A 26,117-nucleotide genomic window follows, 5' to 3' on the forward strand; every position below is an offset into this window, starting at 1 on the left:
CTTAGTTATTAACAAAGGGGAATGACTTTGGTTTCCTCGGTTATTTTGGGTACACCGTAACTTTTGGCATAACAAAACCATTATGAGTATAACCAAAACCCATTACAAGTATAACAGAACCATAGCAAGGCATAACCAAAATCATAGCAAGGCATGCCTTGGTTGAGTTTAGTTACGCCTTGGTTGATTTTTTGAATATTCCTTGGTTATGTCTTGTTTGGATTCTTTTATGCTTATAATTGATTTTAGTTATGCTCCTAATGGTAAAATTATGCCAAAAATTACGGTGTCCTCAAAATGACCGGGGACACCATAGCATCATCCTTAACAAAGGTTTGGCCTACATCTGTATTTGTTGAAGACAAGTATAAAAGTTTAACCCACTACATCCCTAGCTTAAAAACCAATCCCAAGACTTTACGGTCTTTTTCGTTTTGGGGTCTCAAAATACTTGAGCCCGGTCTCCAATATCTTTCCATCTCTCTCCACTTCTATTACTTTAAAAAACTTCTCTCAAAATGCACACCTCTACATTATATGTTCTTTAGATTTTCTGGGATAAAATAAGTGCATTAAAAAGAAATTAAGTGTTTACAAGCCTTGGGTACTTTGTTTGTTTTTAATGCACTTATTAAAAAAGAAATCTACTCAATTGATCAATCTTTTTGGTTGTAGATAGAAACAGGGAGGTGATTGATTGCATTGGATGTCTGTAGGTAGGAATAAGCCTCAATCACATACTTAATGAGGGACTCCCTACCCGCAAGGGCAAGGTGTTTCTTTATATTTTCCTTTCCTCTTCAAAAGGTCTTTCTACTCTTTGGCTAGGAAAAGAATGTAATGAACTGACATCTGAATAATAATCTATGACATACGTAAACTTAGCAGCGGAATTGTGGGCCTTGTTTGATGGTTTCGCGTTAGCAAGCCTGCACAACTGGGATAGGATTGAAGTTAGTGTGGATGCTTTTTCAATCTTACAAGTATTGGAAGATCATTGTAACACAACTCATCATCCTTTGAGTAACTTAATCTCTCAATGCAGGTGCCTATTGGAAAAGTTCAGAACAGCGAAGATTAGGCGCGATTACAGAGAGGCAAACAAATGCGCGGACATGCTAGCTAAAGTGGCTCTCACTCAGTCCATTTGGTTTATTTCATATTATGTTACACCTTCTATATTGTTTTTACAATTGCAAGAAGACTTAATGGGGCTAAATACCCATACTTATTGTTTCTTAATCAGTTAATCTAGTATGCACCTTTATTACACCCAAAAAAAGGAAAAAAAAAAGGGTTGGTTATGCTAGTTGTCATTACGGTAAAGAAAATTTGAAAGAACGAAATTCTAAATCAATTTTTTTTTTTTTTACGTTTTAATTCACTTTCGCTTATTCTTGTGGGGTACATCTCTTACAAATATTATCACACGTTTTTCAATTTCATTAAGGAAATTGATTTTTACACTCTCCTAATTGATGCAAACGCTCATTTTCTCATCTTTTAACGGGTGAATTTATGAAACAGTCCCTGCATTCATACACTTCTTACAAATTTCAAAAACTGTTCAATACATTCACCCGCTAGAAAACGAAAAAAAAAGTGTTTGTATCAATTAGAGAAGTGTAGAATCACTTTCCTTGATTAATAATCCAACATAATCTGCCTAAGTACTCACTCTGCTTCATTAAACATGTGAAGCCAAAACCCCAACGGTTGTGGGCTTATAAATACAAAGACTCCACACTTTTCTCTCTGCGGGCTTCCAGTTTAGCTCTGTAGGTTGTTGGTTGGTTGGTTGGTTAGTTTGGGGGGTTTTGTATTTTTTTTTAGGCTTTTTGGGCAGAGCGCAGAGGCCAAATGGCTTCCTCTGTTTCCACATCTTCTCTCTTTCTCCTCTTTTTCTTCGCCACCTCTCTCCTCCTCTCCAATGCCTTCCCCGCCCAACACTACCCTCTCCACCACCACCGCCGCCCCCGCTCCGCCGCTCACAACTACAGAGACGCCCTCACTAAGTCCATCCTCTTCTTTGAAGGCCAGAGGTCGGGAAAGCTTCCCCCTAACCAGAGGGTCACTTGGAGGAGAGACTCTGGTCTCTCAGATGGGTCAGCTATGCATGTACGTATACTCAATACACCTACTACTGCACTTTTTTCACTCTGTTATGTCACTTTTCTTGTCCATCCTCTTCTTTGAAGGCCATGTATGTATGACACTCTATTTTTTGCTCATTTGGTGGAAGAATCCATATGGGTTTTGCTCATTTGGGTCTGATTGTGAAAATGCAGGTTGATTTGGTGGGAGGGTATTATGATGCAGGGGACAATGTGAAGTTTGGGTTTCCCATGGCTTTCACCACCACCATGCTTTCATGGAGTGTGATTGAGTTTGGTGGGTTAATGAAAGGTGAGCTGCAAAATGCAAGAGAAGCCATTCGCTGGGGCACTGATTACCTCCTCAAAGCCACTGCAAAACCAGACACCATTTATGTTCAGGTTTGTAGGCATTCTCTGTTCTGATTCCTGCACATTTTGCACAATTTTTTGGTGGGAAAAAACAGAGAAGGGTAATATGGGTATTTGATTTATTTAGGTTGGGGATGCGAAGAAGGATCACGCCTGTTGGGAGAGACCCGAGGACATGGACACCCCAAGAAACGTGTTGAAGATTGACAGAAACACCCCTGGCTCTGAGGTTGCAGCTGAGACTGCTGCTGCTCTTGCAGCTGCTTCTTTGGTGTTCAGGAGAACTGACCCCACTTATGCCAAGCTTCTTGTCAGGAGGGCTATTAGGGTAATTAACTTGAGATCCTGTTAAAATAATACTGGCAGACAGAAAGTATCCTGATTAAAGAAAGGGGCACATCTTTAATGTGTTTTTTTAATGTGATTATTGGGTTTAGGTGTTTGAGTTTGCTGATAAGTACAGAGGTGACTACAGCAATGGGTTGAGAAGCTCTGTGTGTCCTTTCTATTGCTCTTACTCTGGTTATCAGGTAAATTCCTTCTGTGTATAAAAAACCAATTTCTCTTTCTGTTTTGGTTCTTGCTTTTCTACTGCACAAAGGGTTTTAGAGTTGATATTTTATTTTATGGATTTGGGGTTGAAATTTCGAAGGATGAGTTGTTGTGGGGAGCTGCTTGGTTGCAAAAGGCCACAAGGAACCCAATGTATCTCCAATACATTCAAGTGAATGGACAAGAACTTGGAGCTGATGAGACTGATAATACATTTGGGTGGGATAACAAGCATGTTGGGGCCAGGATTCTACTCTCCAAGGTCATATTGGGCATTTCCATCAACTTGTTTCTTTTCATTGAACCTGTTAGAGTATTACTCCATATAGGTACTACTAGTTTCAACTAAAATTCTGGCTCTTGGTCCAATTTTCAGGCATTTCTAATTCAAAAGCTTCAATCACTCCGTGATTACAAAGGTCATGCCGATAACTACATTTGTTCCCTCGTGCCAGGGACCCCATTGTCTCAAGCCCAGTACACCCCAGGTCCCCCCCTTCTCTCTCTCTCTCTCTCTGAGATACTACATAGAGACTACTCCATATAACTACTAACGGCTACATATACAGGTGGGCTACTGTTCAAAATGAGTGATAGTAACATGCAGTATGTGACCTCCACCTCCTTCCTCCTCTTAGCCTACGCCAAATACTTAACTTCCTCCCACCAAGTGGTCAATTGTGGTGGAGTCGTCGTCACCGCCAGTAGGCTCCGTTCCGTGGCCAAAAAACAAGTAAATTCACCAAATTTGTGCTACTACTATATTTTTAGTTGATTCGTTAGAAATGAATTAGTAAAGATTTTTGGAATTTAATTTTCTGCATTATAACAGGTGGACTACTTGCTTGGAGACAACCCGTTGAGGATGTCCTACATGGTGGGGTATGGTCCAAGGTACCCGCAAAGGATCCACCATAGGGGATCATCCCTACCGTGCATTGCTGCACATCCGGCTAAGATACAATGCTCATCTGGGTTCAGCATCATGAATTCCCAGTCCCCTAACCCGAACATCTTAGTGGGGGCTGTGGTCGGTGGGCCCGATCAGCACGATCACTTTCCCGATCGAAGGTCAGACTACGAGCAATCAGAGCCTGCAACTTACATCAATGCACCGCTTGTTGGATCATTGGCTTATCTTGCTCACTCATTTGGCCAGCTCTAGATTAGTAACTATCTCCAAAAGTATTCCCACTTATTTGGGAGGGAGTGTAGGTTCTCTAATAGTATTACTCTAGTAATGTGAATGTGGTGGTGTTGGCGTCCAGATCTAATGAGACTCGGGCCCCTAACCTTGTGGACGTTGTTACTATTTACATAGCATTTATCGTTGGATTACAGTACCTGGAAGTGATTTAACAGTAGTAAAATGCGTATGGGTTGTGTGTAAAAATGGTTCCAATGCTTCTATAGGTTCTCTTATTTATTATAGCCGTCTCTCTCTCTCTCTCTCTCTCTCTCTCTCTCTCTCTCTCTCTCTCTCTCTCTCGTGTAATCTCCTTTTCAGAGGATAAAGAGGCAACCAATCGCAATAAAGTCAAAAAGAGTAGGAGGAAGGAGTGGATAGCGTCTCGAAAGGAATATTATACCGTTGGATGGGGGCCCAATATTTGACCGTTGAAACTGAGTGAATGGCAAAAGGATGGAGAACTGGGGTACTACTACCACGTGATAAAAGCAGCAAAGAGGATTGTGTTTAACATGGTCAAAAAGCTGTGCATTGCAGAGAGATCAGAGGTGTCGGAACTGGGTTTGGCTGTGTTAGGAGGGAATGGGCTTGGTTGTGACTTGTGAGTCTTGTGACTAGAGAGAGAGAGAGAGAGAGAGAGAGAGAGACCCCAGAGACATTCCTACAATCCTACTACTTGTGTCACCGAAGATGTCCAAATATCCATCTTTCTCATCAGAACAAGTGGGAAGTGAAAAAACATGAAAAATTATACAAGTATCTAGTGGAAACTCTTCATGCCAATATCAACTAATTCACACTAGTATGTGAACAAAATTTGAGAGAGAGAGAGAGATCTCATAAAATCAAAGCTCTCATAGGGAAGTACATTAATACATTTCAAAGCACCCAAAAGTAGGAGATGGTAGTACAAGATTCCTTAAGTAAGAAAGAACTCATCTCATTTGTCATCCACTAGATAGAAGACTACATGATATTCAACAACCATGTACAACAACTTAAAACTTTATTCAACTTCGATTGTTACCATTGAAAGTCACCAGTTTAAGCACTGCTGGCCTAATGTTCCTCGTCGATTGCAAGAGGGACGGACTTTACCTGAAACAGGGTAAGAATGATGAGATTTCAGCAAGATTTTCAGTTTTATGCTGCCATCAAGAATTAATACCATTATGAAGCATATGACAGGGTGTATTTTAACAAAATCTGAAGCAAGTCTTAAGAGGGTTCGAGAGCTCACCAAAGCACGGTACTTGAGAATGTAGAACATCTCAAGGTATCGCCGGGTTTCACGCCTCTCGAGTTTTGAAACATACTTCCAGAAACCATACACTCCAGCTAATGTCATTAACCTTTCAGAGTAAATCTTCCATGTGTACCTACAATACAATGAAAACCCATTACTCCTATTTGTTTTTGTTTTTTCGGTTTGGTTAGTTTCCTCATTTAAAGTCATGAACTTTCAATTCCATAAAGAAAGACAAACCTATCTAGGATCCTTTGTAGTCCGGCTTTAGAGATTTCCTCCCAGTAGGTGGGATCTTCCTTGCACCGTTGGAAAAAATCTACTAAAAGTGATGCAACGTCATCGGGGTGGTAGGGGTCAATATGGAACCCTGATACTCCATCTTCAATAATCTCCGCAGGACCACCATGGCAAGTGGCAAATGTTGGAAGGCCACTGACCATGGCCTCCACAACTGTAAGCCCAAAGGCTTCATAAAATGCAGGCTGGATCCGAAAAGGAAGAGTTAGTCCAACCGATTAACCGTATCAACCCGGGAATCCATGAAAATGTCACATAGGACATTTGTAATAGGTGTCAAAACAAGCCAATATTTAGGTACACTTTGAAGAGTTTCATATGTTTCCATGTGTTTCGATAGGTGTCGGTGGAAATATTGGAATTTCCAATATTTCCATTGATGCTTCGTTACGTTGTCGTAGGAAACTGAATGTTTCGACTGGTTCAATGGAAACACAACAAATTTTTGTTTCTTTATCTTCACCCGGGCCTTCTGTTTCTCACCCAAACTGCTGAGATTTTTCCAACTTCAACACTGAAGCTGCAACCCCCAGACCCAGCGAATCCAAATTCTGAGTCATATTACGTTATCCAGGAAAAAAAGACCTAAAAGTAACAGACATTATACCTGCACGAATACACCTCTCTTGTCAGCAATGTAGCGATAGAGCTCGCCATTACGTGCTCGATTTGTTTGAGATGACAACCATCGGAACTGACCATGCAAGTTGTATTCCTTCATAAGCCCATGCATCTTTTCAATTTCAGCAATTTCTTCTCTGTCACTTGATTTCTTCACATCATTGTAACCTGCTACCAAAACAAGGTTTACCAGTTCCCTTAGCTTGGTATTCTTAGCATAGCACTCTACCAGCCCTGTGATGTTTTTCACACGGTCAAGCCTTGCCATGGAAAAGATTATGGGCTTTGACGGATCACTCAATGTTCCACTGCATCATGTCAATGGAAGATCTTGGATCAGAACTCATCATATGTGTAATACTCATAAAGTAAAAAAGAAAACGAACAAAAAATCATTGCACTTCTATGGTTAAGCCTGATAAGAAATCGTCGCAATACAGATGATTGTGATAATGACCAATATAGTGTTAGTAACTCGTAAAAAAAATGAAAACAACAAAATTATGCAACATTTACAGCAGCCTTGCATTCCAAGCTTGAGTAACAAAAAAATCTAGAAACAACTCACATATGCTCTTCATTTTGCTCAGGATCATATAACAACTTCTCAATTGAACCATGTAGGGCTGTAAGCCTATTTTCCTTGTCTGAGTACGGAAAATAAATGGACATATCTGCCCCTGGTGACACTATATTGAACTTTGGATCAAAAACATCAATGCCATGAACAACTCGGTACAGGCCTGGAAGTGTGAAAGCTGTATGGCTCTCATACTGACCAACGGTATTCTTCCTGAAACGATAAATGACGTAAAATACCAGTTAAGGCACCTGTGCGTCACTAAGAAGCAATCATAATGGCAAAATATTGGAAAAACAACTATAACCGGAGAATAGCACATATTAGATTTTTCAGAAGACAAGGTAAACATACTATCAATCTCCAAATTAGATGCAAACACACATTTGAATAACCTAAAACGTCCATGCGGTCACCATTAGGAAAACCTTTCAAACTGCCTTTTCTGTTGTTTAGGAAGAACCAAACAATAGTTCCACAAATATTCCAAACAAGCATCAAATTTATGTTCTGAGGGAACAATAAAAACTGCCTCCAATACAAACTGAAATTCTTAAATCGAAAATGAGGTCCAGGCGTCCTGTCACTACTTGATGCAAATTCTTGGTTATTTTCATGTCAACGGTAGAAATAGCATTTACAAGCACACAGCTTTAATGGTTCTCTATTGCCTATTTAGCATAGCGAGCAAGAGTCTGCAAAAAAATAAACTGAAACAATATGGACCGTCTTTCTCTGGATGGCTATCTCTAAGTAGGACTACCATTTTTTTAACTATCGAAAACAACCCCAAAATCTAACTCCATGGGATCAACTCCATGGCACACGTATGACTACTTTTTTTTAACTATCGGAAACAGCCCCAAAATCTAACTCCATGGCACAGAATCTGTGTGTGTGAAATAACTCTCTTTACAAAGTTAACGCAAGTATATTGCTAAACCCACAGCCAATTACAATTAACCTCTATGGCTGCTCTAGACAATGCCATGTTATGCAGCTACATCCCTTTCTACGGAAAAAATTCCTAAGCACCTGATGGCAACACACAAATTGACAAGATACCAGTTTCGGAGACTTCAAAATGCATATACAATATATATGATCATCTTGGTATGGCAAAGAGGCTTACGTTCCGGCGATCTCTTGGTATGTACTGGTGATGATAAAATCAGAATTATTCATGGCAATTAGATCAGCAGTAAATTGGGCTGAGAAGTGGTATTTATCCTCAAAATTCTTCCAATATATGTCTGAGTCAGGATATTTTGTTTTCTCCAAAGCATGAGCAATGGTGCACTGCAAAATCATATTTCCAAATGTTTAATTTAGCTCACAGAAAATAATTTCATGAACTTTTAATGTATTTATTTAGAAAAAGGATAATCTACCGACACTTCTAACCTGTGTCACTCCCATCTTATGAGCTAACAAAGACGCAACAAGATTTCCGTCACTATAGTTGCCAATAATTAGATCTGGAACACCTTGTAGTTCAGCAGCAATTTCACTAGCCGCATCCTGATAAACAACATAACATACACAACGAAAGTTACAAAACGAAACCACGGAAGCATGGATATATCATGAGCCAGTATGATTGAAGTTATCATACAACAATCACTGCACAAACTAGCTTTTTAAACATAGTTTTACCACAACATAAGTTGACCAAAAACAACTTTATTCAATTTAATATCTCTTTCGACCATTGTCAAATGTTAGACATGAAACATAATATCCTAGGGTAAGCAAGGACATCTATGTAGAGGTCTTCCTGATAACCTACGGCACTTGAAGCATTCATTCAGAAGCTAAGTAGCAACCAAATGAACTGTGTTCCCCCACCCCCATGCGATACCAGGGGGTAGCTATCTTCTCCAGTTATTAAGCCCCTCACTTTTAAGAAAAGAATTGTCAAAACTTTAATTTCTAAATCAGTAGTACCTCTGCAAATTTCTCCAGATAAGGCCATACATCAAACCTTGAGATCCATTTATGAAGAACTCCTTTTTCTGTTCTAAAAGGAACTCGCAGAATATGTGAATGTTCAGTTCCACTAATTCTTTCAAGCCGCCGGTTGCATGAAGTTCCTTTTGCATCAGGTATCAACCGTGTCACCTTAGACAACAAGTGAAAACAGTATTAATAAGAATTGCGCTCTCCATAGAGAAGGTGGATAAAGTATCAGTGAGGAATTATGCACAATTGACATCAGCATTGCAATATTAATTATGTACACTTACTATTAGAATCCTAGGAGTGACATTCAGTCCTTGCTGCTTTGTTTTCATAAGCATTTCATTCTCCAGGGCACGCACTTGATCTAGTATGTAGACGATCTGCATATCAACCAAAACAAAAAAACGATGAAGTCAACTACGGTGATTTTTGGCCATGTTCAGCATCAAGCGAGTTGTCCATCAGCCAAAAAACGAACAACAATGAAGTAACTTCAGAATTGCGGTGCTTTTTGCTAAGTTATTTTTTCCCCTTTATGTTGCCACTTGTTCAGCATCGAAAGAGTGGTCCATTTTTACTTCTGCAGAAATTACCATAGCAAAATGAAGAGAACAAGAATTGTACCTGACCACCAGTGTCAGGCAAGCCTAGGACATTTGCTTGGCCAAAGTACCCATGAACAGACAAAATGACGACGTTAAACACCATTGGTATTCTACCAAGAAAGGTCTCTAAGGCAGAGGGATCAGGAGCTTGGAGGATGTCCATGAGAAGATGCATCATCTCCAAAACCCGCTGTGTAGTGTCACCCCAACCTCTTTCAAAACCCATACCTTGCAAGCTGCACGTCATTGGTAATTTAAAATGTCAAGAACTTAATAATGCTGGTAGGAACTAATAACTTGGAAAATGAACAGATACAAATAGAAGCCTACTCATGTTCCAACTCAGAATAAGGTGCATCTGCTGGTAGCTTAGAAAGATAACCCTCCGCCTTTGTCAATGCAGATTGAAGTCTGGGTATACTATATATGCGATCATTCAACATCATTGCCTACATATAATAATTGAGAGCTTTAACCATCAAGCCTTGTCTTGTCAAACTCATCCAAAGGATGGATGAAAGTTACGTCCAGTGACAGGCTGTTAAACATAATCCATGAGTAGGGATTGGAATTTAAAAGGTAACAGATCTAACAGCTCAGCAGTCCCGTAGACATAAGCTTACAAGTTACAACAAAAAACATTGTAAATCCAACTTACTTGCCCTTTATGCTTGTGTGCTCGGAGGAAATCAAGTAAAGGCTCCAAAGAATCTTTGCTGCGGAACATGACTGAAGAGAGGTGTCGGTTCAGGAATTGAACACCATTGCCAATCGACGAAGATCGAGTGGGGCGAGGAAATGATGCATTGAAAGGCTCCAAATCAAGCTCAAGCACATAATTGTCATTGACGCTGGTGCATTTTAACAGCCAACATGCAGAATATTAGTACTCTTCCGTTAGAATTTGGAAGCTAACCAACTTGCACGAGATTCTTATCAATTAACTACAAAATAACTAAACACAGGATGAGAAACCACTTACTGTCCATCCACAAGTTGTTCTTTGAACTGAAGATATTCGGACACAGTCAACTGCTCCACACTTAGTTCATGCACATTGACACGTACATATTCCCAAACACCAGGCCTTGGACGAACAGCTATAGCCACAAATGGAGGCAGAACTATGGCCTCCTACAACCACAAGTTAAGCAAAAATTTGATGAAAACATAAATAAAATCAGAAATGTGAAAAAAAGAAAATATGACATCCAGGACCCAAATCCTCCTGTCAATTTGGAAAGTGGAAACTACGTAGTAAACGCGAATTGATTCCCACAGAAAAAAGCTTAATATATGTAATCTTAGAAAGGCCTTTGTTTCATGTCCTGAACTTGCAATATCAAATTCCCTTCCATATATTACTCGGATGAAAGTAACGGAACAAACACAACTGTTCTGTTTGCCTGAGAAAACGTAATGTGCCTGGGCAATAAAAACTGCAAAATTCTGGTCAACTTGTGCCATTACAACAAAATACTCCGTGCAAATTAACTTCACTTATTCACCTACCCTACCAATGGGTAAATATTAACCTCACTTATGATTTGATTACACAGTGGGCTCCGCAATCCTACTAGCGATCACTCCACGCACGTTGTCCCCCATTTTAACTAATGAGCTCAGCCACTTCTTTTTTGGGTAATTAATGAGATCACCCACTTATTAAGGTGGCTAAACAAAATTACACTCTACACTAAAATGAACTTAATCAAGATTGTCATATCTTTGTCCACAATTTTACAGGCATCCAAACACATTCAAAGAGAAAGTATCGAAAGAGTTTCACCTGAGCGGACTTGAGGACTTCGCCGAAGGGACCATCCCTGAGGGTTAGATGGGCTCTGTCATCGACGCCAATTATCTTATCAAGCTCGTCGATCAGGTGATGGGGCTGCAGCATCCCCTTCCCCTGAGCCACATACCTTTGAAAAAATAAACAAAGCCCTAAGCTTTTTGTCCGGAAACAAAACAAAACAAAACAAAAAAATACATATACACACATGTGCAAATAATATAGACAGAGAGTAGGACTAGATGCGAAAAAAGGAAAACCTGGAGAGGAGAGAGACGAGTTCGTTGCGGTGAGCGGAGAGGGTGTCTTCGACTCTCTCTCTCATACTGGGTATTCGCGACAATTTAGGTGTAGCCATTGATGGGATTTTGATTTCTAGTTTGTGGGATTCAGATTTTTCTCGGTGATCGGTGGGAAGAAAGAGAAGTTTCTGGAAATTAATGGGATACCAGAGACTTGATCAAGAAAGCTGTTAGCTGTAGGGACTTGAGAGTTGAAAGACAGAAAGTATGCACATTTACGTATAATTTATAAAGTACTCCACATAGGAGAAAAAAGAGAGGAGGAAAGGAGGGAGAACTGAGAAGGTGGTGGCCAGGGAAGTTTTAGTAAATATACTGTATAATTGGATTGGATAATGATAAAAAAGAAGAAGAAGAAGAAGGGATTGGATAGAAAACCATGCCCAGAAAAGCGGTTTTGAAGGTGGATGTTTTGGTCCATAGGAAGACAAATGGCTCCACACAACAGCGGCACTGCCCCTGTATTGGCGTGGAGAATCTTGTTTCCGTGTTTTTTTTTTTTAAACGTTTTTTAAACGTTATCACGGATTGGGTTTTGATCCGGGAAATATCAAGAGCCTGAGGTCCTGTTTCAGAACATTTTTTTAAAAAATAAATACTTATTTCATATTTTTAAACTTAAAAATAATATAAATAATTTTTTTTTAAAATTTTTTTTGCACCGTATAAAAGATCTCGATAAGATCTATCAAATAAAATTCATATTGCTAAAAAAATTATTTGTGTAAACACATTATTTTTAAACTTAAATTGCCTTTCTTAAAAACATAAGTATGTATTTTCAGTTTTCGGAACGGGCCTGAATGCGACCTTTCCTAGCCTATTCTTATCCAATTGTTGGCGATAATCCAATTTCCTAATCATGACTTTTCGTTTGTCTACCGGGAACGTGGTTTGGAAAATCAGAAAGTCTACCCACACAGCAGATTTGTGAACAGATTATGCACAGATTTTATTGTGGGGCCCACCACGGATTCCACACAAATCATCCGAGCCATTCATTAAATGTAAAACATTTTTTCAAATGTCCCCGTAAAAAATAAGCTCAATCCAGTACCAATAGGTACTCGATCCAACCATATAACTTTTCATTATTTGAAAATATGAATGAAAAGTTAAATGGTTGGATGAAGCACCTATTGGTATCGGATTGAGCTTATTTTTTACGGGGACACTTGAAAAAATGTTTTACATTTAATGAACGGCTCGGATGATTTGTGTAGGACCCGTGGTGGGCCCCATAACGAAATCTGTGCACAACCTGTGCACAGATCTGCTGTGTATGTAGCAGGACTCTTGGAAAATTCTAACACCACGCACATTCACACACCCATACTTACAACAAGGGTGGGCCCACACACCTTTATTGTGAGTGTAGGTGTGTGATTGAGGCTCCGTTCCGGAAACCTTCTTAAAAAATAAGTACTTATTTTGCCACTTCTAATTCAAAAATAAGAAGGGGCATTCCACAAAATCTTTCTTAAAAAGTTCATTTCACATTTTCAAACTCAAAAATAATGTAAATAAAAAAAAAATTCAATTTTTTTTGCACCGTATTAAAGATCTCAATGAGATCTATCAAACAAGATCCATAGAAGTAGGAAAATTATTTGCGTAAACACATGATTTTTGAGCATGAAGTTGCCTCATACAAAAAAAAAGACTGTTGCTATGATAATGGGCGCCGGCGGAGGGAAATCGTACCGGCAGAAGCGCCGGGCCGTCTCCGACCACCGGACGGCCGATCCGAGCCGTCCAAAAATTCTATAAAAAAAAAACCAAAGGGGCCTGCGCGGGAATCAATGGCATCCGAGGTGTGTAGGGTGCTTGATCCGAGCACCCCTTTTCCGTGTATATATGATGATTCATAGCACCCCTTTTTCCGTGTATATATGATGATTCATATATATACAGAAAATGGGTGCTCGGATCAAGCACCCTACACACCTCGGATGCCATTGATTCTCACGTGGGGCCTCCTTGGTTTTTTTTTTTAGAATTTTTGGACGGCTCGGATTGGCCGTCCGGTGGTCGGAGACGGCCCGACGCTGCCGCCGGTACGATTTCCCTCCGCCGCCTATTGGTACTTATATAAATTCTACCAAAATAATTACCCTCCTTCTTATTTTCTGGAGCAACCCTTCTTATTCAACAAAAAATAAGTACTTTTTTTTGTTTCTGGAACCCAGCTTGAGTGTATAAATGGGTATGATAATAGAATGATTGAATGATTGACGTGGTTTGGCTTCTTGCCTTCTTTCTCGAATTGGTTTTCTTGTTTTATGAATTGGTACACAGTAATGGTCCCACACAGATGTGTTCGCACATATTTTATACATACATTTTTGTGAGGGTCATAGTGGGGTTTTACAAAATGATTCGAACCGCTTATTTTTTAAAAAATATTCTTTGGAGGATTCTTGTAAAAAATTAGTTCCAACAGATATCGGTAAGAGCTTTCTAAAAAATCGTAGGGCGAATCATTTTGTTTTGCCCTGCGAATTCTGAGAAAGTCCTTATCGATATCCGTTGGAGCCGATTTTCGACAGTAACCCTCCAAAAAATATGAGCAGTTCGGATTATTTTATGGGATCCCGATATGTGCCCCACAAAAATGTATATGCATCATACGTGCACAAAAATCTATGCAAGTATCACGGTTGATTGGTAAATAAAACAAGAGTACTCTGTAGCAAGGAAAAACAAGTACCGGTCCACCATCTTCAAATTTTATATTATGTATGCTTTCGTTGAAAAGCGAAACACGATTAGGTTATTTCTCTAAATAATAGTAAAAAATATGAACATTGATTCGGACATCTCGAGTGATTAAAAAAATGTACAGAACACAAAGAGAAGAAGGTTTGAGTACCAACCAACTTAAAACTAAAAAAAAGTGAGATATTAGATGCCTTAGAGGAATTCAACAAATAGTACTCATATAGAGCTAACAACGGAACCGCGTAAAAAGATCAGTATTGCTTATCAAAAGTCCCCGTAATGTGAAAAATGAGGAGGTGGGATTGATCGGTTAGGCGTTAAGTGATAGTGAGTGAAAGATGGATTTTTACGCCTTCTCCTATTATGGAGTAAATAGCAGCAGAAGATAAGGATCAAATACTTGAACAAATTAATGGAAGACTTTCACATTTTTAATTTATTGCATCTCAAAACCAAATTCGTTACTATCTTCCAACAAGGAGAATATATGGCCACGTGTTTCACATCAAAGGGATATTTGCTTGTGTCCTTGTGGCTGGTTCTTTCTGCCTTTGGCCCCATACACACCCTTCATAATAGTGTATGAAAGTATGGTAGACCATGGCAAATGACAGGGACTGCAATGGTGAATCACCATGCAATATTGCATCAACAGTCAGCCTTGAAATTTTAACGGCTAACCCCAAGAAGCGGCCTGGCCCAAGTTGAGTGCATGGCCTTTCCAGATACATACAGTTGGATGGGCAAGGACATGTTTTGATAATTAATATCCGCCAAGGACATTTTCATCATTAACAATTGTTTTTAGCCTGTCCTTAGAATGTATTAATTATCAAAACACGTCCTGGGCCGTCATTTTTCCTAATTAAGCATCTAGGCCCAAATTTTCGATCCAACTTCAGCAACATTAATTGTCCGCGGTTGGGCTATATATTAATTTCAAGCCTTGTTCAAGTCAGAAGTGAGCACAATGGCGCATACTCTCTCTCTCTCTCTCTCTCTCTCTCTCTCTCTCTCTCTCTCTCTCTCTCTCTCTCTCTCTCTCTCTCTCTCTCTCTCTCTCTCTCTCATGTCACCAAGGATATATCGTCCAACGGAAACTTGTCGGAGAACATTGCATAAGGAAATTAAGAGGAAGATCATCTGATACGAAGCACCAAAGAGAGGAAAAAAACGCTCACCCTCTCCCAATAGTGTAAATCGAAGATACAAGCATGACTTATTTGGAAGAAGAATAGGACATTTACAGGGACGGAACCAGAATGTTACCCTAGTAATGACGAAATATATGCGGAAAAAAAATTGCATTACAATAGTAATAGTCATCGACGCTAGAAAAAATTAAAATAACATAACAAAACAAAAACTATAGTAAATGACGTTTTTCATTTACACATGGAATTAAAAAAAAAAAAAAACTATAGTAAATGATGTCATATTTTTTCAATATAGTGCAAATACCATCTATTACTAAGACAAACTCAACAAGGGATTCAAAACATTCAATAATTTCTCTAACATCAATTAAATATGGACAAATTGAAGAAGACTAACCTTTTTCTCAATAAAAAGTTTGAGAAATCCACACAAAACGCCAAACGATAAATGATTTTTGAATGTTTCGAAAGTCCACCACTGCTCTAAATGAGAAATCCACATAGTGCTACCATCGAAAATTTGGAACTGAGAATCAAAAATAAAAAGAAATCCACTACTGCAGAGCATTTAGGTTAACTTGTTTAGTTTTATAGGTTAATTAGTTGTTTTAGAGTTAAAGTGGGAGTTTTTTTTTTCTTTAATTTCACCTCATCCTTTATATTATTTCACTTTGGTCTATTGAATTTAGGTTTAAAATACTATTCTAGATTTCCTTTCTTAAAAAAAAATAGAGAGTTTAGGACGAGTATGTAACAAAAAATAAGAACAAAAATCTAGCGGTGGTGAGACTATATGAGTTGGAGATAATATTTTTTTTACATATAATAATTGTATTTTTTAAAATTCTTGTCATGGCGGCTTCCGCCATTAATTAGACCCCCTCTGATTCCATCCTTCGACATTTGGAGAGATGCCCCGATTTCCTTCACACCATCTTAGGTTTGACTATCGAGATCTAGGTAGACAGGGCCGGTCCTGGGCATAGGCCCACCAGACGGTCGTCTAGGGTCTCCAGTTTTGGGCCCAATATATGGCCCCAAATAATGAAATGTTAAATATTATATATGTGAAACATTTTACAATAAGTCTATTGTGGTACGGTGGTAACACGCATGCATTCAGATCGAAGGATCGTGAGTTTGATCCAGAACCCTTCAAGTTTTATGCAACAATTTTGGAACCTTTACAAAAAAAAAAAAGCTTTGAAATGCAGCGCATGAGGCTAAAACTCGTGACCTAAGATTTTAAAATGACCAGTAGAACCACTCCACCACAACTTATCTTGTGTTACATATCGAAAAACTAATAATTATTAAAATAATTTATAAAGAACACACTCAAAAAGTTGAAAGGATCACGGTTTGAATAAAAACGTGATAAAAAAATGTGAAGTTAATTTTTAATCTCGGTTTGCTAGTACAAGTGTGATGGTTTATATTTTTTTACCAGAGTTTTTGAGAAACTGTAATTGTAGTAATTACGTATTTTAACGGTTTGTTTGTCTCCATGATGAAATTAGTGATTCATTTAATCACGTTTTGTTTGATAGCTTCTTACTTCAATCTCGCTTCTGCTTGTAAACTGTGATTAAAAAGAGAAAGAATTAGGGGGTGTTCTAACTAAGGTTCTTTTTTTAAAAGTTTTTTTTCTTCAATTTTCAAACTCAAATATAATGAAAATGAAAAATAATTTTTTGATTTTTCTTGCATCGTATAAAAGATCTTAATGAAATCTATCAAACAAGATTCATATTGATAGAAAAATTATTTACGTAAACATATAATTTTTAAATTTGAAATTACCTTCTTTTTTTCAAAACCTTCTTTTACTTTAGTTGGAATACCACCTTATACGCTTTCAAAAATTTCAAAATCCCGCGATCCCTTTCCACGTTCTGTCCCTTCTACTGCTATAGAAACCCCCATTCTCTCATCTCTCTGTCTCTGCTCAAACCATTGGCGCCGTCGTGCGTGATAACCCTAGCGCTCCTCCACCAGGTTCGTCCCCCGCCCCCGCCCCCCCCCCCCCCTCTCTCTCTCTCTCTCTCTCTCTCTCTCTCTCCATACATATGTAGCTATGCGTATTTATTACCCATTTGTGCGTTTATTGCTATGTATTGGTGGGTCTATTGCTAAATCTGAAAACCCCAATATCTAACCCTTAGGCTCCGTTCAGTTGCCAGGAAAGTACAGGAAAGGATGGGAAAATCAACTTTTCCATGATTTTTGTAGTGTTCAGTTGGCAGGGAAGTAGTAGGAAACACGTTTTTAAGTTTTCCTGCAGGAATTACTTTCCTGCAAAAGTGATCTTGCAAAAAATACAGGATTTTGCGTCGCGGGAAAAAGAAAATGAGTGAACATTCACAAAATTTTCCCAAAAGTTTCTTTTTCCTGACAAATGAACAACTAAACCTTAATTATTCTTGCAAAATTCTTTTGTCAAATGAACACTCACAGGAAAATAATTTTTTTTTTCTTTTACTTCACTTTACTTGACTTTGACTTTTCCTGAAAATAATTTTCCTGTACAACATTCCGTACAACATTCCTGGCAGCTGAACGGAGCCTTAAACTATTTCATCTGAAAAGTGGAGATATATTTTTGATTTGAAAAAAATGAGCCGCAGAGGCTAGGATTTCAGTGCCGACAATGTTCGAAGACGATCGAGAATATGAAGTTGATGCGGTAGGTTTTTAAGATACATAATCTCTCATTTCCTCTTGTTGATTCCACGATTTTAGCAACTATAGTATTTGCCTTGATTGATAAGTTCTTGTAACTGAATATGTAGTTATGGGTATCTTTGTTTGATGGATTTTGAGCTCATTGATATGTCTTAACTTCTCTTTTTGATGGAGAAGTTTGCTTTTGCCATGGTTGGGTTCTGCGAATGTTTGGGCTTTGTATTCCCTTCCAATTTGGCAAAAAAGACAATCTCGCCTATCAGCTGTTTGTCGAAATGCTCGACCTAAAACTCGGTTTCTAGAAGGGTTGTTTTGTTTATTCCCATTGATGAAAATGTTTATATTTCTTAGACTTTACCTTTTGTTTCACGTGTTGATAGTTTGATGAGCAAGGTTGTAGTTAAATTTTTCGTTCGAATATTACTGCACGAATTTGGATATAGTTGATCTAATTCTTGTATTGTTTGTGTCTTTGTTTCAGTTTTGGAATAGTTGGTATTTGTTTGCACAAGCTGGATTGGTATCTCTCTTGTAATCCGAGGTTTGTTTTTCATCCTTTTATGAATTAGTTTAATGAGCCTATAAATGATCTTCTTTGTTTCAGTTCTGGTAACCTATGTCCTTTTTGGTTGGATAGGCTTACTAAGGCTATTTTGGCTATTGTGTTTGCAGGTATATTTGATGAAATTCAAGGGGCATCTCTTTGTTGTGAAGAAAAATGTGATGATTCAAGTTGGGAAGATCAAATATCTTGTTGTTTAAAGAATTTAGTGTATTTGTAGGCAATTGACAATTCTAATAAGTGGTGAATATCTCTTGCACCTTTTGTTGTATTGATAACTAGTGTTTGCCCGTGCCTACGGGCTACGGCACTACGCACCCCGGTAGTGCATAGGCACGGGTATTTTTGTAATATATTTTTGTTTTTTTATGTACGCCAAAAGCCGAGCAGTAAGTAAAAAGAGCCGATGGCATTTTTCTAATATATTTACAAGAATGTGGGTGTTTTCTTAGGAGAGTTGAAAAACACACATCAGCCATTAGATCAAATGAATCTTAGCCTTTTTTTCAACTTGTGTTTGTGTGGTCCCCACACCCTTGTGTTTTATTAGGTAGATTCGTGGGACTCGATCATTGTGAGAGTGAATATTTTTTGATTAATGAGTAATAGTTGTATTTTTATTGGTGTTATCTTTTTCGTATTTTGGGCTTGTGCTATACTGCTATCGTTCTTTTTTGATGCACCTGAGTTGTATAGAAAAAAAACATCCAAAGAAGAACAGAGATCTTGAAAGCTCTAATCACAGTTTTATTTTATGATTTATTACCACAGGCAAAAACCGTGATCAAAGTTATCTTTTTATCACAGTTTTAACTAAGAACCGAGATCTTAATCATGATTCAATCACGCTTTTTAATTTGATATTTAATCACGGTTTTGGATGTTTGTAATCACAGATCAAGATCGTGATCGTTAATAGTTTTTGACCATGGTTTATAAACGTGATAAAAAAACAGTGAGAAACAATCTCGGCTGGAAAGACCACGGTTTTAAAACCGTGATAAAAAGCAAAAGATCACGGGTAAAAACCGTGATCTTTTTGGATTATTGTAGTAGTGTAAATATACTAAAAATGAGATGCCCCATTTTCAAATCCGGCCTAGGGTCTCAGAAATCTCAAGACTGGCCTGTAGAAATGAGGATTCAAACTCCTATCTTCAACAGACCAACATACCGTCTCACGCATAGTACTACTTTATGCATAAAGCGGGTGTTGGGATAAAATGGAATCCACAAAGAAAAAGAAACAGCGGATTCAAAATCCCTTGCATCATGATCTGTCCCGATATCCTCCTTATAATTACCACACGATAAAAAGCATTTAGAGTAGCATTACTGTTAGAGTAGCCGATATAAAATTAAAACTGGGAGGAGAAATGCGATAATATTGTTCATCGGCCACTTCAGAGATAGATGTTTAATTTAGTACTGATTAATTAAAAAAGCAAAGTAGGCCCATTCAAAATGGGTGGCCAAAAGTGGAGTACTAGATTTGGAATCTGCTGATCGAGCATGGACACATGCATGCATAAGAGGATATGCACGAACCCACAAACCTGGAGAAAACGACTAATTGGAATTAAGAATAAAAATATATAGAAAATGCTTTAGATATATACAGGCCAGGAGTACTATAAATAGTGGGAATGAGCGAGAGCTTTGATCAGAAAGCAAATTGATCAATCCTGATCGAACCAGATATATATATCAGAATTAGGGTAAAGCTAGGCCATGAATTCATCCTCCCTTGTGATCAACAAGATGCCTCAAACTGATCATAATCGCCTCCAGAAAATAGGGAAGGAAGCCTTTGAAATCCTGGAGGAAAAACTTTTAGAGGAGAAGGCGGCAATTCGGCAAAATCATGCCACAGCTGGCATGTTAGATAGGGATGTGGCCAAGCTTAATGGAGGGATACAAATCATTAGCTTTTGGTCCAACAATTGAAGGCTAGCTTCGAAGACGATTTCACTTCTTTTTGTAGCTAGCTTGTACTATACATAATATATGTACATTACTGACACGGTACTGTAGCATATGATATATTGTACCGTCTAAAATGTTGCTATTTTTTGTTGTTTTGAAAGTCAGTAGTGTTACCACATTATAACTACTATATATATATATATATATATATATATCTCTCGATATGCCATATATACTGGTTTGAACCTTGGTCAAATATGTGGGAGTACATAGTGCGGTTACCATATATGCACTCCAGTATACGTATGTCATGCATATCGAGAGTATTTTTTTTTTATGTTTCTCTTTTGGTCCATCTCAGTGTACGTTTGTAACCTTAAGGGTGCGCTTGGTTGGATGAAATAAACTTTGGAATGGAACAATTATTCCAACGGATTGTTTATTCCTGTGTTTGGTTCACAAATAAATGAAGGAATATGTATTCCAAAATGAATTACTATTCCCCCAAATGAGAGAATAAGAGTTCCATTAAAAAGAGAAAGGGAATTGTTATTCCAGTGCTTTCTACATTTTGTCGTTTTGTCGGGAAACCACGCCTTCATGTTTCTCGCTTCTCACAACTACAGAAAAGAAGATCAAGCAGTTCTCTCCTCTCTTGCCTCTCTCTCTCTCTCTCTCTCTCTCACCTTGATCGGGTTCGAAGGGCTTCTCTCTCGTCGATCTGGATCTCGTATGTATACTCTCTCTCTCTCTCTCTCTCTCTCTCTCTCTCTCTCTCTCTCTCTCTCTCTCTCTCTCTCCATATATATGTGTGTGTGTGTGTGCGCGCGCGCGCGCAACGATCATTGGTTCAAAGATTGAAAAAGCAACTAATAAGTTCAGTCAAGCTCTTGGTGTCGATCTTGCTATGGCTAAGATGAAAGTAAATGACGAGCTTCGGAAGCTTTCAAATCTATCTATGATTCAACGCCATAGAGCCTTACTTGTCATAGCTCGTGATCATGCGACGACTGCATGTTTCTTTACCTTGAAAGATGATGAGAAAGAAGATTTTGTGATGGCTTTGCTTAGGGGAGATCTGTGAAGTTACTACTTGGTGTATTTATTTTAATTTGCTTTGTTTCTTTCTCAAGAAGATTTACTTTGGATGTTAAAATTGAAGTGTTGGGAATTCTTATATTTTAGCTCTGTCATTAGGATTTTATAAATGTAACCGTTTAGCTTTTCTTTCCTAGATTTTTGTAGAAGATATGCTAAAATAGGTGTGAATTATGAACATGGTATACCTGCTATGTGAGATTTTATTGTTGGGAGACATGCAAAAATTAGCCTAATGTTGTGCAGGGGTATTTATTTTCATTCCATTGACGAGTGATTCTAGCATACCAAACACAGGAATTGGAATGTAAATTCCATTCTTGCTATTGATTCCTAGCCGCAACCAAACATGGGAATGAGAATGATTATTTCAATTTCAATTCCTCCAATTCCATTCCATTCCATTCCAACGTACATTCTATTCCATCCAACCAAACGCACCCTAACTTCTATTAATGTTCTAATAGAAAACTACTACTGAGGTTTAATTTCAATGATTTAACGTTGATCGATAATCATTGTTAAATATTTGGCTGGCACTTACTTACGACACGAAAGCATAAGTTGCATAACCTCCGAGAGAAGGACCCGACTAAGATTACTTACAACATTATTGAAATGGTGAAATAAGCTATCTCAATATAAATAAAACACCCTGTGGGGTACTAGATCGATGCTACTCACTCCGCATGGCTGTTACGTCACTCAATCGACGGGGAATATAAGAAATTACAGATTTGATACAAACAATGGCATGGAGCTTTCTAATTGGCTATGTCAATCTGAAAGTTAGCACATCTAGACTTGCGTTATAGTTTTTGATGTCGGGAGAAAAAAAACACAAAAAAAAAAAAAAACCGGATCGGAGTTATCAAGATCTTATTAGAGCACTAGACATTTTTCAGGTTCCTTGTTTCTTTGTGTGCGGTAATTCACCTCATTCAAAATTACTTAATTACCCTTCCCATCGCCAATTACTAGCCCTATTGAAAATTGTGTAAATTAAAAATTAAAAAATAGTAGTAATATTTTGCATGCATATTTACTCGACTCCATCCAAAACATACTGAAACTGTTTGTTATGGGCACCGGGGTCGTTATTATGGGCCCACATTAGCCTGTTTTATTGCTTCTTGGACTGGATCTTTTAGTTAGGGCTTTTATTGCCTAATCCGGAAATTCTCTCTCTCTCTCTCTCTCTCTCTCTCTCACGGATTCAAAGAGCCTCTTTCCCAGTTTCCCTCTCTCTCTCTGTCTCTCTCTCTCTTCCATAATCAACAGGAATAGCAAAAGCCTCCACCACAGCACCGCAGCCCCACCTCCTCCTCCTCCTCCTCCGACTATCAGGTTTTATTCCTTCTTTGGTCGTTATATATGGCTCTCTGTGCATGTTTCTATTATGGCAGCAGTTACATTAATACCGCTCTCTATCACTATATATCCTCCTTCGAGTTTTTCTTTGGTCCGGCCTCTAGTACGTAGTAAATTTTTTTACGTCTGGTAAAAAAATGTTTTCACGTCATTTACATGTAGTAACTTGACAGAGTTTCTGAGTGAGAGTAGTAAAGCGTACGAAAGTGAAACAAAATCTGAGCAACATTGGATATATAGGAAACCCTTTCGATTAATTTTCTAGTCCATCGTCGTTATCTCTCAACCTACTTTTCTTCAAAAAATATCCTCAGGTCTCAGTAAAGATGAATTATTCTATTGTAGATGGGCCGAGATATATATGTCCCCTGTAAAGAGATAGATTTTGGGTCCATCCATGAGGAGTCAACCACCATAGAACAAATCCTTTATATAAAAAGTTAAAGAAGGAAAAAGATTGGGATTTGGAACAGGGGGACAGATTCAAATATATCTTTGCTTGGAGTTGTAAGATGTGTGGATTTCACGTGCAGTGTTTGAGATCCACGTGCATCAGATTATTCTGAATACATCTTGTAGGAGGAGGGTTTCGTGGGGGATCGCTTACATGTAAATATCCGTGAGCTGGAGAGGCGCGATTGGTCGATGATTAGCAGGGGAAAAGGGTAAGAAATCTTATGGGGTGAAGAGAGGAGCAGAAGGTACGGGAGGAACAGAGGCAACGCGTCACTCTTGTTCTCCGTGAGGTATCTGACCTTTTCCGGGGTTGAATGAATGAGGTCACTCCTTTTCTCTGAGGAAGAATGTTCTCATTCCTCAAATTCAGTGCTCACGCACTCTTTCCCAGAAAAAAAGGGTCGTCATTAATCATTGGGAATATCAGGGGTATTTATAGGGCACCTGGGCCTAGGTCAGGCTCAGGACGGCGCTCCTATTAGACCCCGACACGTGTTCCTCTCGTACCTCCTGGCCTTCGAGGAAACTGGCTTTCCCGCAGAAGCGTTTCCGCGGGCCGACCGGTATTCCCGCGGCGAGACCTCCACTCTAAGCCACCAAGCCACAAGAGATTCCCCAATTCCTGCTAGAGCAAGGTCGTAACCCGCGGCGATCGTTCTTCACCCGCGGGGTTCCTCCCAGGCTCTGCCTCTGGGCCGGGGCGAAACCTTGGGCATTCTTTTAATGCAACCTTTTTGGTAATTACGAGGCTTCGAGCAACCCACGGGCTCTCGCCGTGGTCTGTGTTGCCAAAGCTACTTTTGGGACGGTCTTTGTAATTTCGCGGGGCCAGCGGGCCTCCGCGGTACCTTCCCGCGGACGTCTTCCGTGGAATAATTTCAGTATCGTCTGTATACGCGTCGCTTCACCGTTGGGCGGTCAATTGTTCTTCCTTGAGCAAGGGTTTGACCGGGGCCATCCTTCCTTCCTTCGTGGGCCCCAACGCTACGTGTCCGTGATCAATTGGAGGGTCAAACAGTCTCCCTTTGAACATGAGTTGATAATTTTGACCGCGCCTACACATCTGTGTTCAGATGTCTATGTTCGTAGCATTACTCCGAAAAGAAAAACTGACAACGAAAAAGAAAAAGAAAAAGAAAGATAGGATCGTCATCAAATTTAGAAAATATATACTCCTATCTATTTCGAATGAGAAGAATATATTATATATGTGCAACGCCTAATTAAGCATTATGAATTTGATGGCGAACTAAATGGAGTTAATTTGTTGTAGTTATCCCGGCCGGTACTGTAGAAAAATATGCTAGACGTGCTGATCAAGTGAGTGCCCAAAAAGAGTCACGGTCTTATGGAAGACAAGTTGGTGAAGATGTGCGCATGCGGCGGTAAATGAATTTTGGGTTTTCTCAAGTGGTCAAAACCTAAAAATTTCCTAAGAGAGGTTTCAGTTTCAAATCTGAAGAATAACCTAATTGAGGATTAATTTGCGTTCCTCACTTAGGTCACTTTCTCCAAAGGTTGATACTCCCTGGCTTAATTAAGTTTGATAATCATATGTGCTACTCCCTAGATTAAGTTTGATAATATCTGCAAGATTGTAACACCACCACAGTTCTTGTTTTTTTGGACACACCACATGGGAGTGGTTACCAATTGAACAGACCAAATCACGGGCATTCACCTTTTATGCATACTACAAGAAATTTTGCTATTCCCGGCATTTCGTAAATGCCGCTAAAAGTTCAAAAAATGCCGGTAAAGAGTATTACCGGCATTTGTCAAGTATTACCGGCATTTATAACAAATGCCGTCTAGGAGTGTGTCGGTAATGGTACAAATGCCGGGAATAGATGGACTCATTTGCGGCATTTGTACAAATGCCAGGAAAAATTGTACCATATAAGACAAAATGCCACATGGGCGCTTGCGTGTCGCCCACGTGGCGCTTGCGTGGTGCCCACATGTCACACAAATTTTGTGAAGAATTTGCTTGCCCCAAGAATCGAACTCGTGACCTTTGCCTCGCGCGCGTGTGAAGCTACCAACTGGGCTAGCCACCATATTGGGTTACAATGCACAATGAAAATTATTTATATTATACAAAGATTTTTCCCGATATTTTTTTCAACAAATGCCGGTAATAGTTTGGCGGTACTTATTTTGGCGGAAAACTTGACTTTTGCCGGCATTTTTTTGAACAAACGCCGGTAATAATTATTTTTTTCCTAAAATGCCGGTAATAGTGGCTTTTCCGGCATTAATTAAAATGCTAGGAAGAAAAATGCCGGGAATGACCATTTTTCTTGTAGTGTATCTAATTGGGAAATAGAAAAGAGATAGAAAAACTATGTTCAAGGGGAAGGATTGGTGGAAGGAGTGAAATTATTCAGTAGTCCGGGAGCACCACCACGTGGTGCCCCGGACCACTCCACAATCACACATTATTGTGGACTCCACAACTAAGTGTATGGACTCCATATAATTATGTGGTTTTGAAATTATTTGAAGCACCACGTGACGGTGC

The 26,117-nt window shown here is 38.9% G+C and overlaps 3 protein-coding genes across 3 annotated transcripts; 2 read left to right on the forward strand and 1 right to left on the reverse strand.

The window, feature by feature from the left end:
* Positions 1–1,659: 1,659 nt before the first annotated feature.
* LOC131304770 (endoglucanase 17) lies at positions 1,660–4,410 on the forward strand. The gene is made up of 8 exons (XM_058332148.1): positions 1,660–2,118; positions 2,289–2,495; positions 2,593–2,793; positions 2,903–2,995; positions 3,118–3,279; positions 3,394–3,505; positions 3,587–3,750; positions 3,850–4,410. The coding sequence occupies exons 1-8, from the start codon at positions 1,861–1,863 to the stop codon at positions 4,180–4,182; spliced, it is 1,530 nt and encodes a 509-aa protein (XP_058188131.1). The 5' UTR covers positions 1,660–1,860; the 3' UTR covers positions 4,183–4,410.
* A 631-nt stretch (positions 4,411–5,041) lies between these two features.
* On the reverse strand, positions 5,042–12,098 carry LOC131304639 (sucrose synthase 2). Its single transcript, XM_058331973.1, has 15 exons — positions 11,576–12,098; positions 11,310–11,445; positions 10,503–10,654; positions 10,179–10,371; positions 9,851–9,969; positions 9,540–9,756; positions 9,200–9,295; positions 8,901–9,074; positions 8,358–8,474; positions 8,086–8,252; positions 6,942–7,166; positions 6,360–6,681; positions 5,693–5,937; positions 5,447–5,585; positions 5,042–5,304 (listed from the first exon to the last, which is right to left on the reverse strand). The coding sequence occupies exons 1-15, from the start codon at positions 11,671–11,673 to the stop codon at positions 5,266–5,268; spliced, it is 2,439 nt and encodes an 812-aa protein (XP_058187956.1). The 5' UTR covers positions 11,674–12,098; the 3' UTR covers positions 5,042–5,265.
* Positions 12,099–14,231: 2,133 nt separating this feature from the next.
* Positions 14,232–19,371, forward strand: LOC131332400 (uncharacterized). The gene is made up of 5 exons (XM_058366608.1): positions 14,232–14,284; positions 17,331–17,493; positions 18,123–18,181; positions 18,662–18,721; positions 18,853–19,371. The coding sequence occupies exons 1-5, from the start codon at positions 14,232–14,234 to the stop codon at positions 18,860–18,862; spliced, it is 345 nt and encodes a 114-aa protein (XP_058222591.1). The 3' UTR covers positions 18,863–19,371.
* Positions 19,372–26,117: the final 6,746 nt, after the last annotated feature.

The sequence above is a fragment of the Rhododendron vialii genome, chromosome 1a (assembly GCF_030253575.1).
Source record: "Rhododendron vialii isolate Sample 1 chromosome 1a, ASM3025357v1".
Taxonomy (NCBI): domain Eukaryota; kingdom Viridiplantae; phylum Streptophyta; class Magnoliopsida; order Ericales; family Ericaceae; genus Rhododendron; species Rhododendron vialii.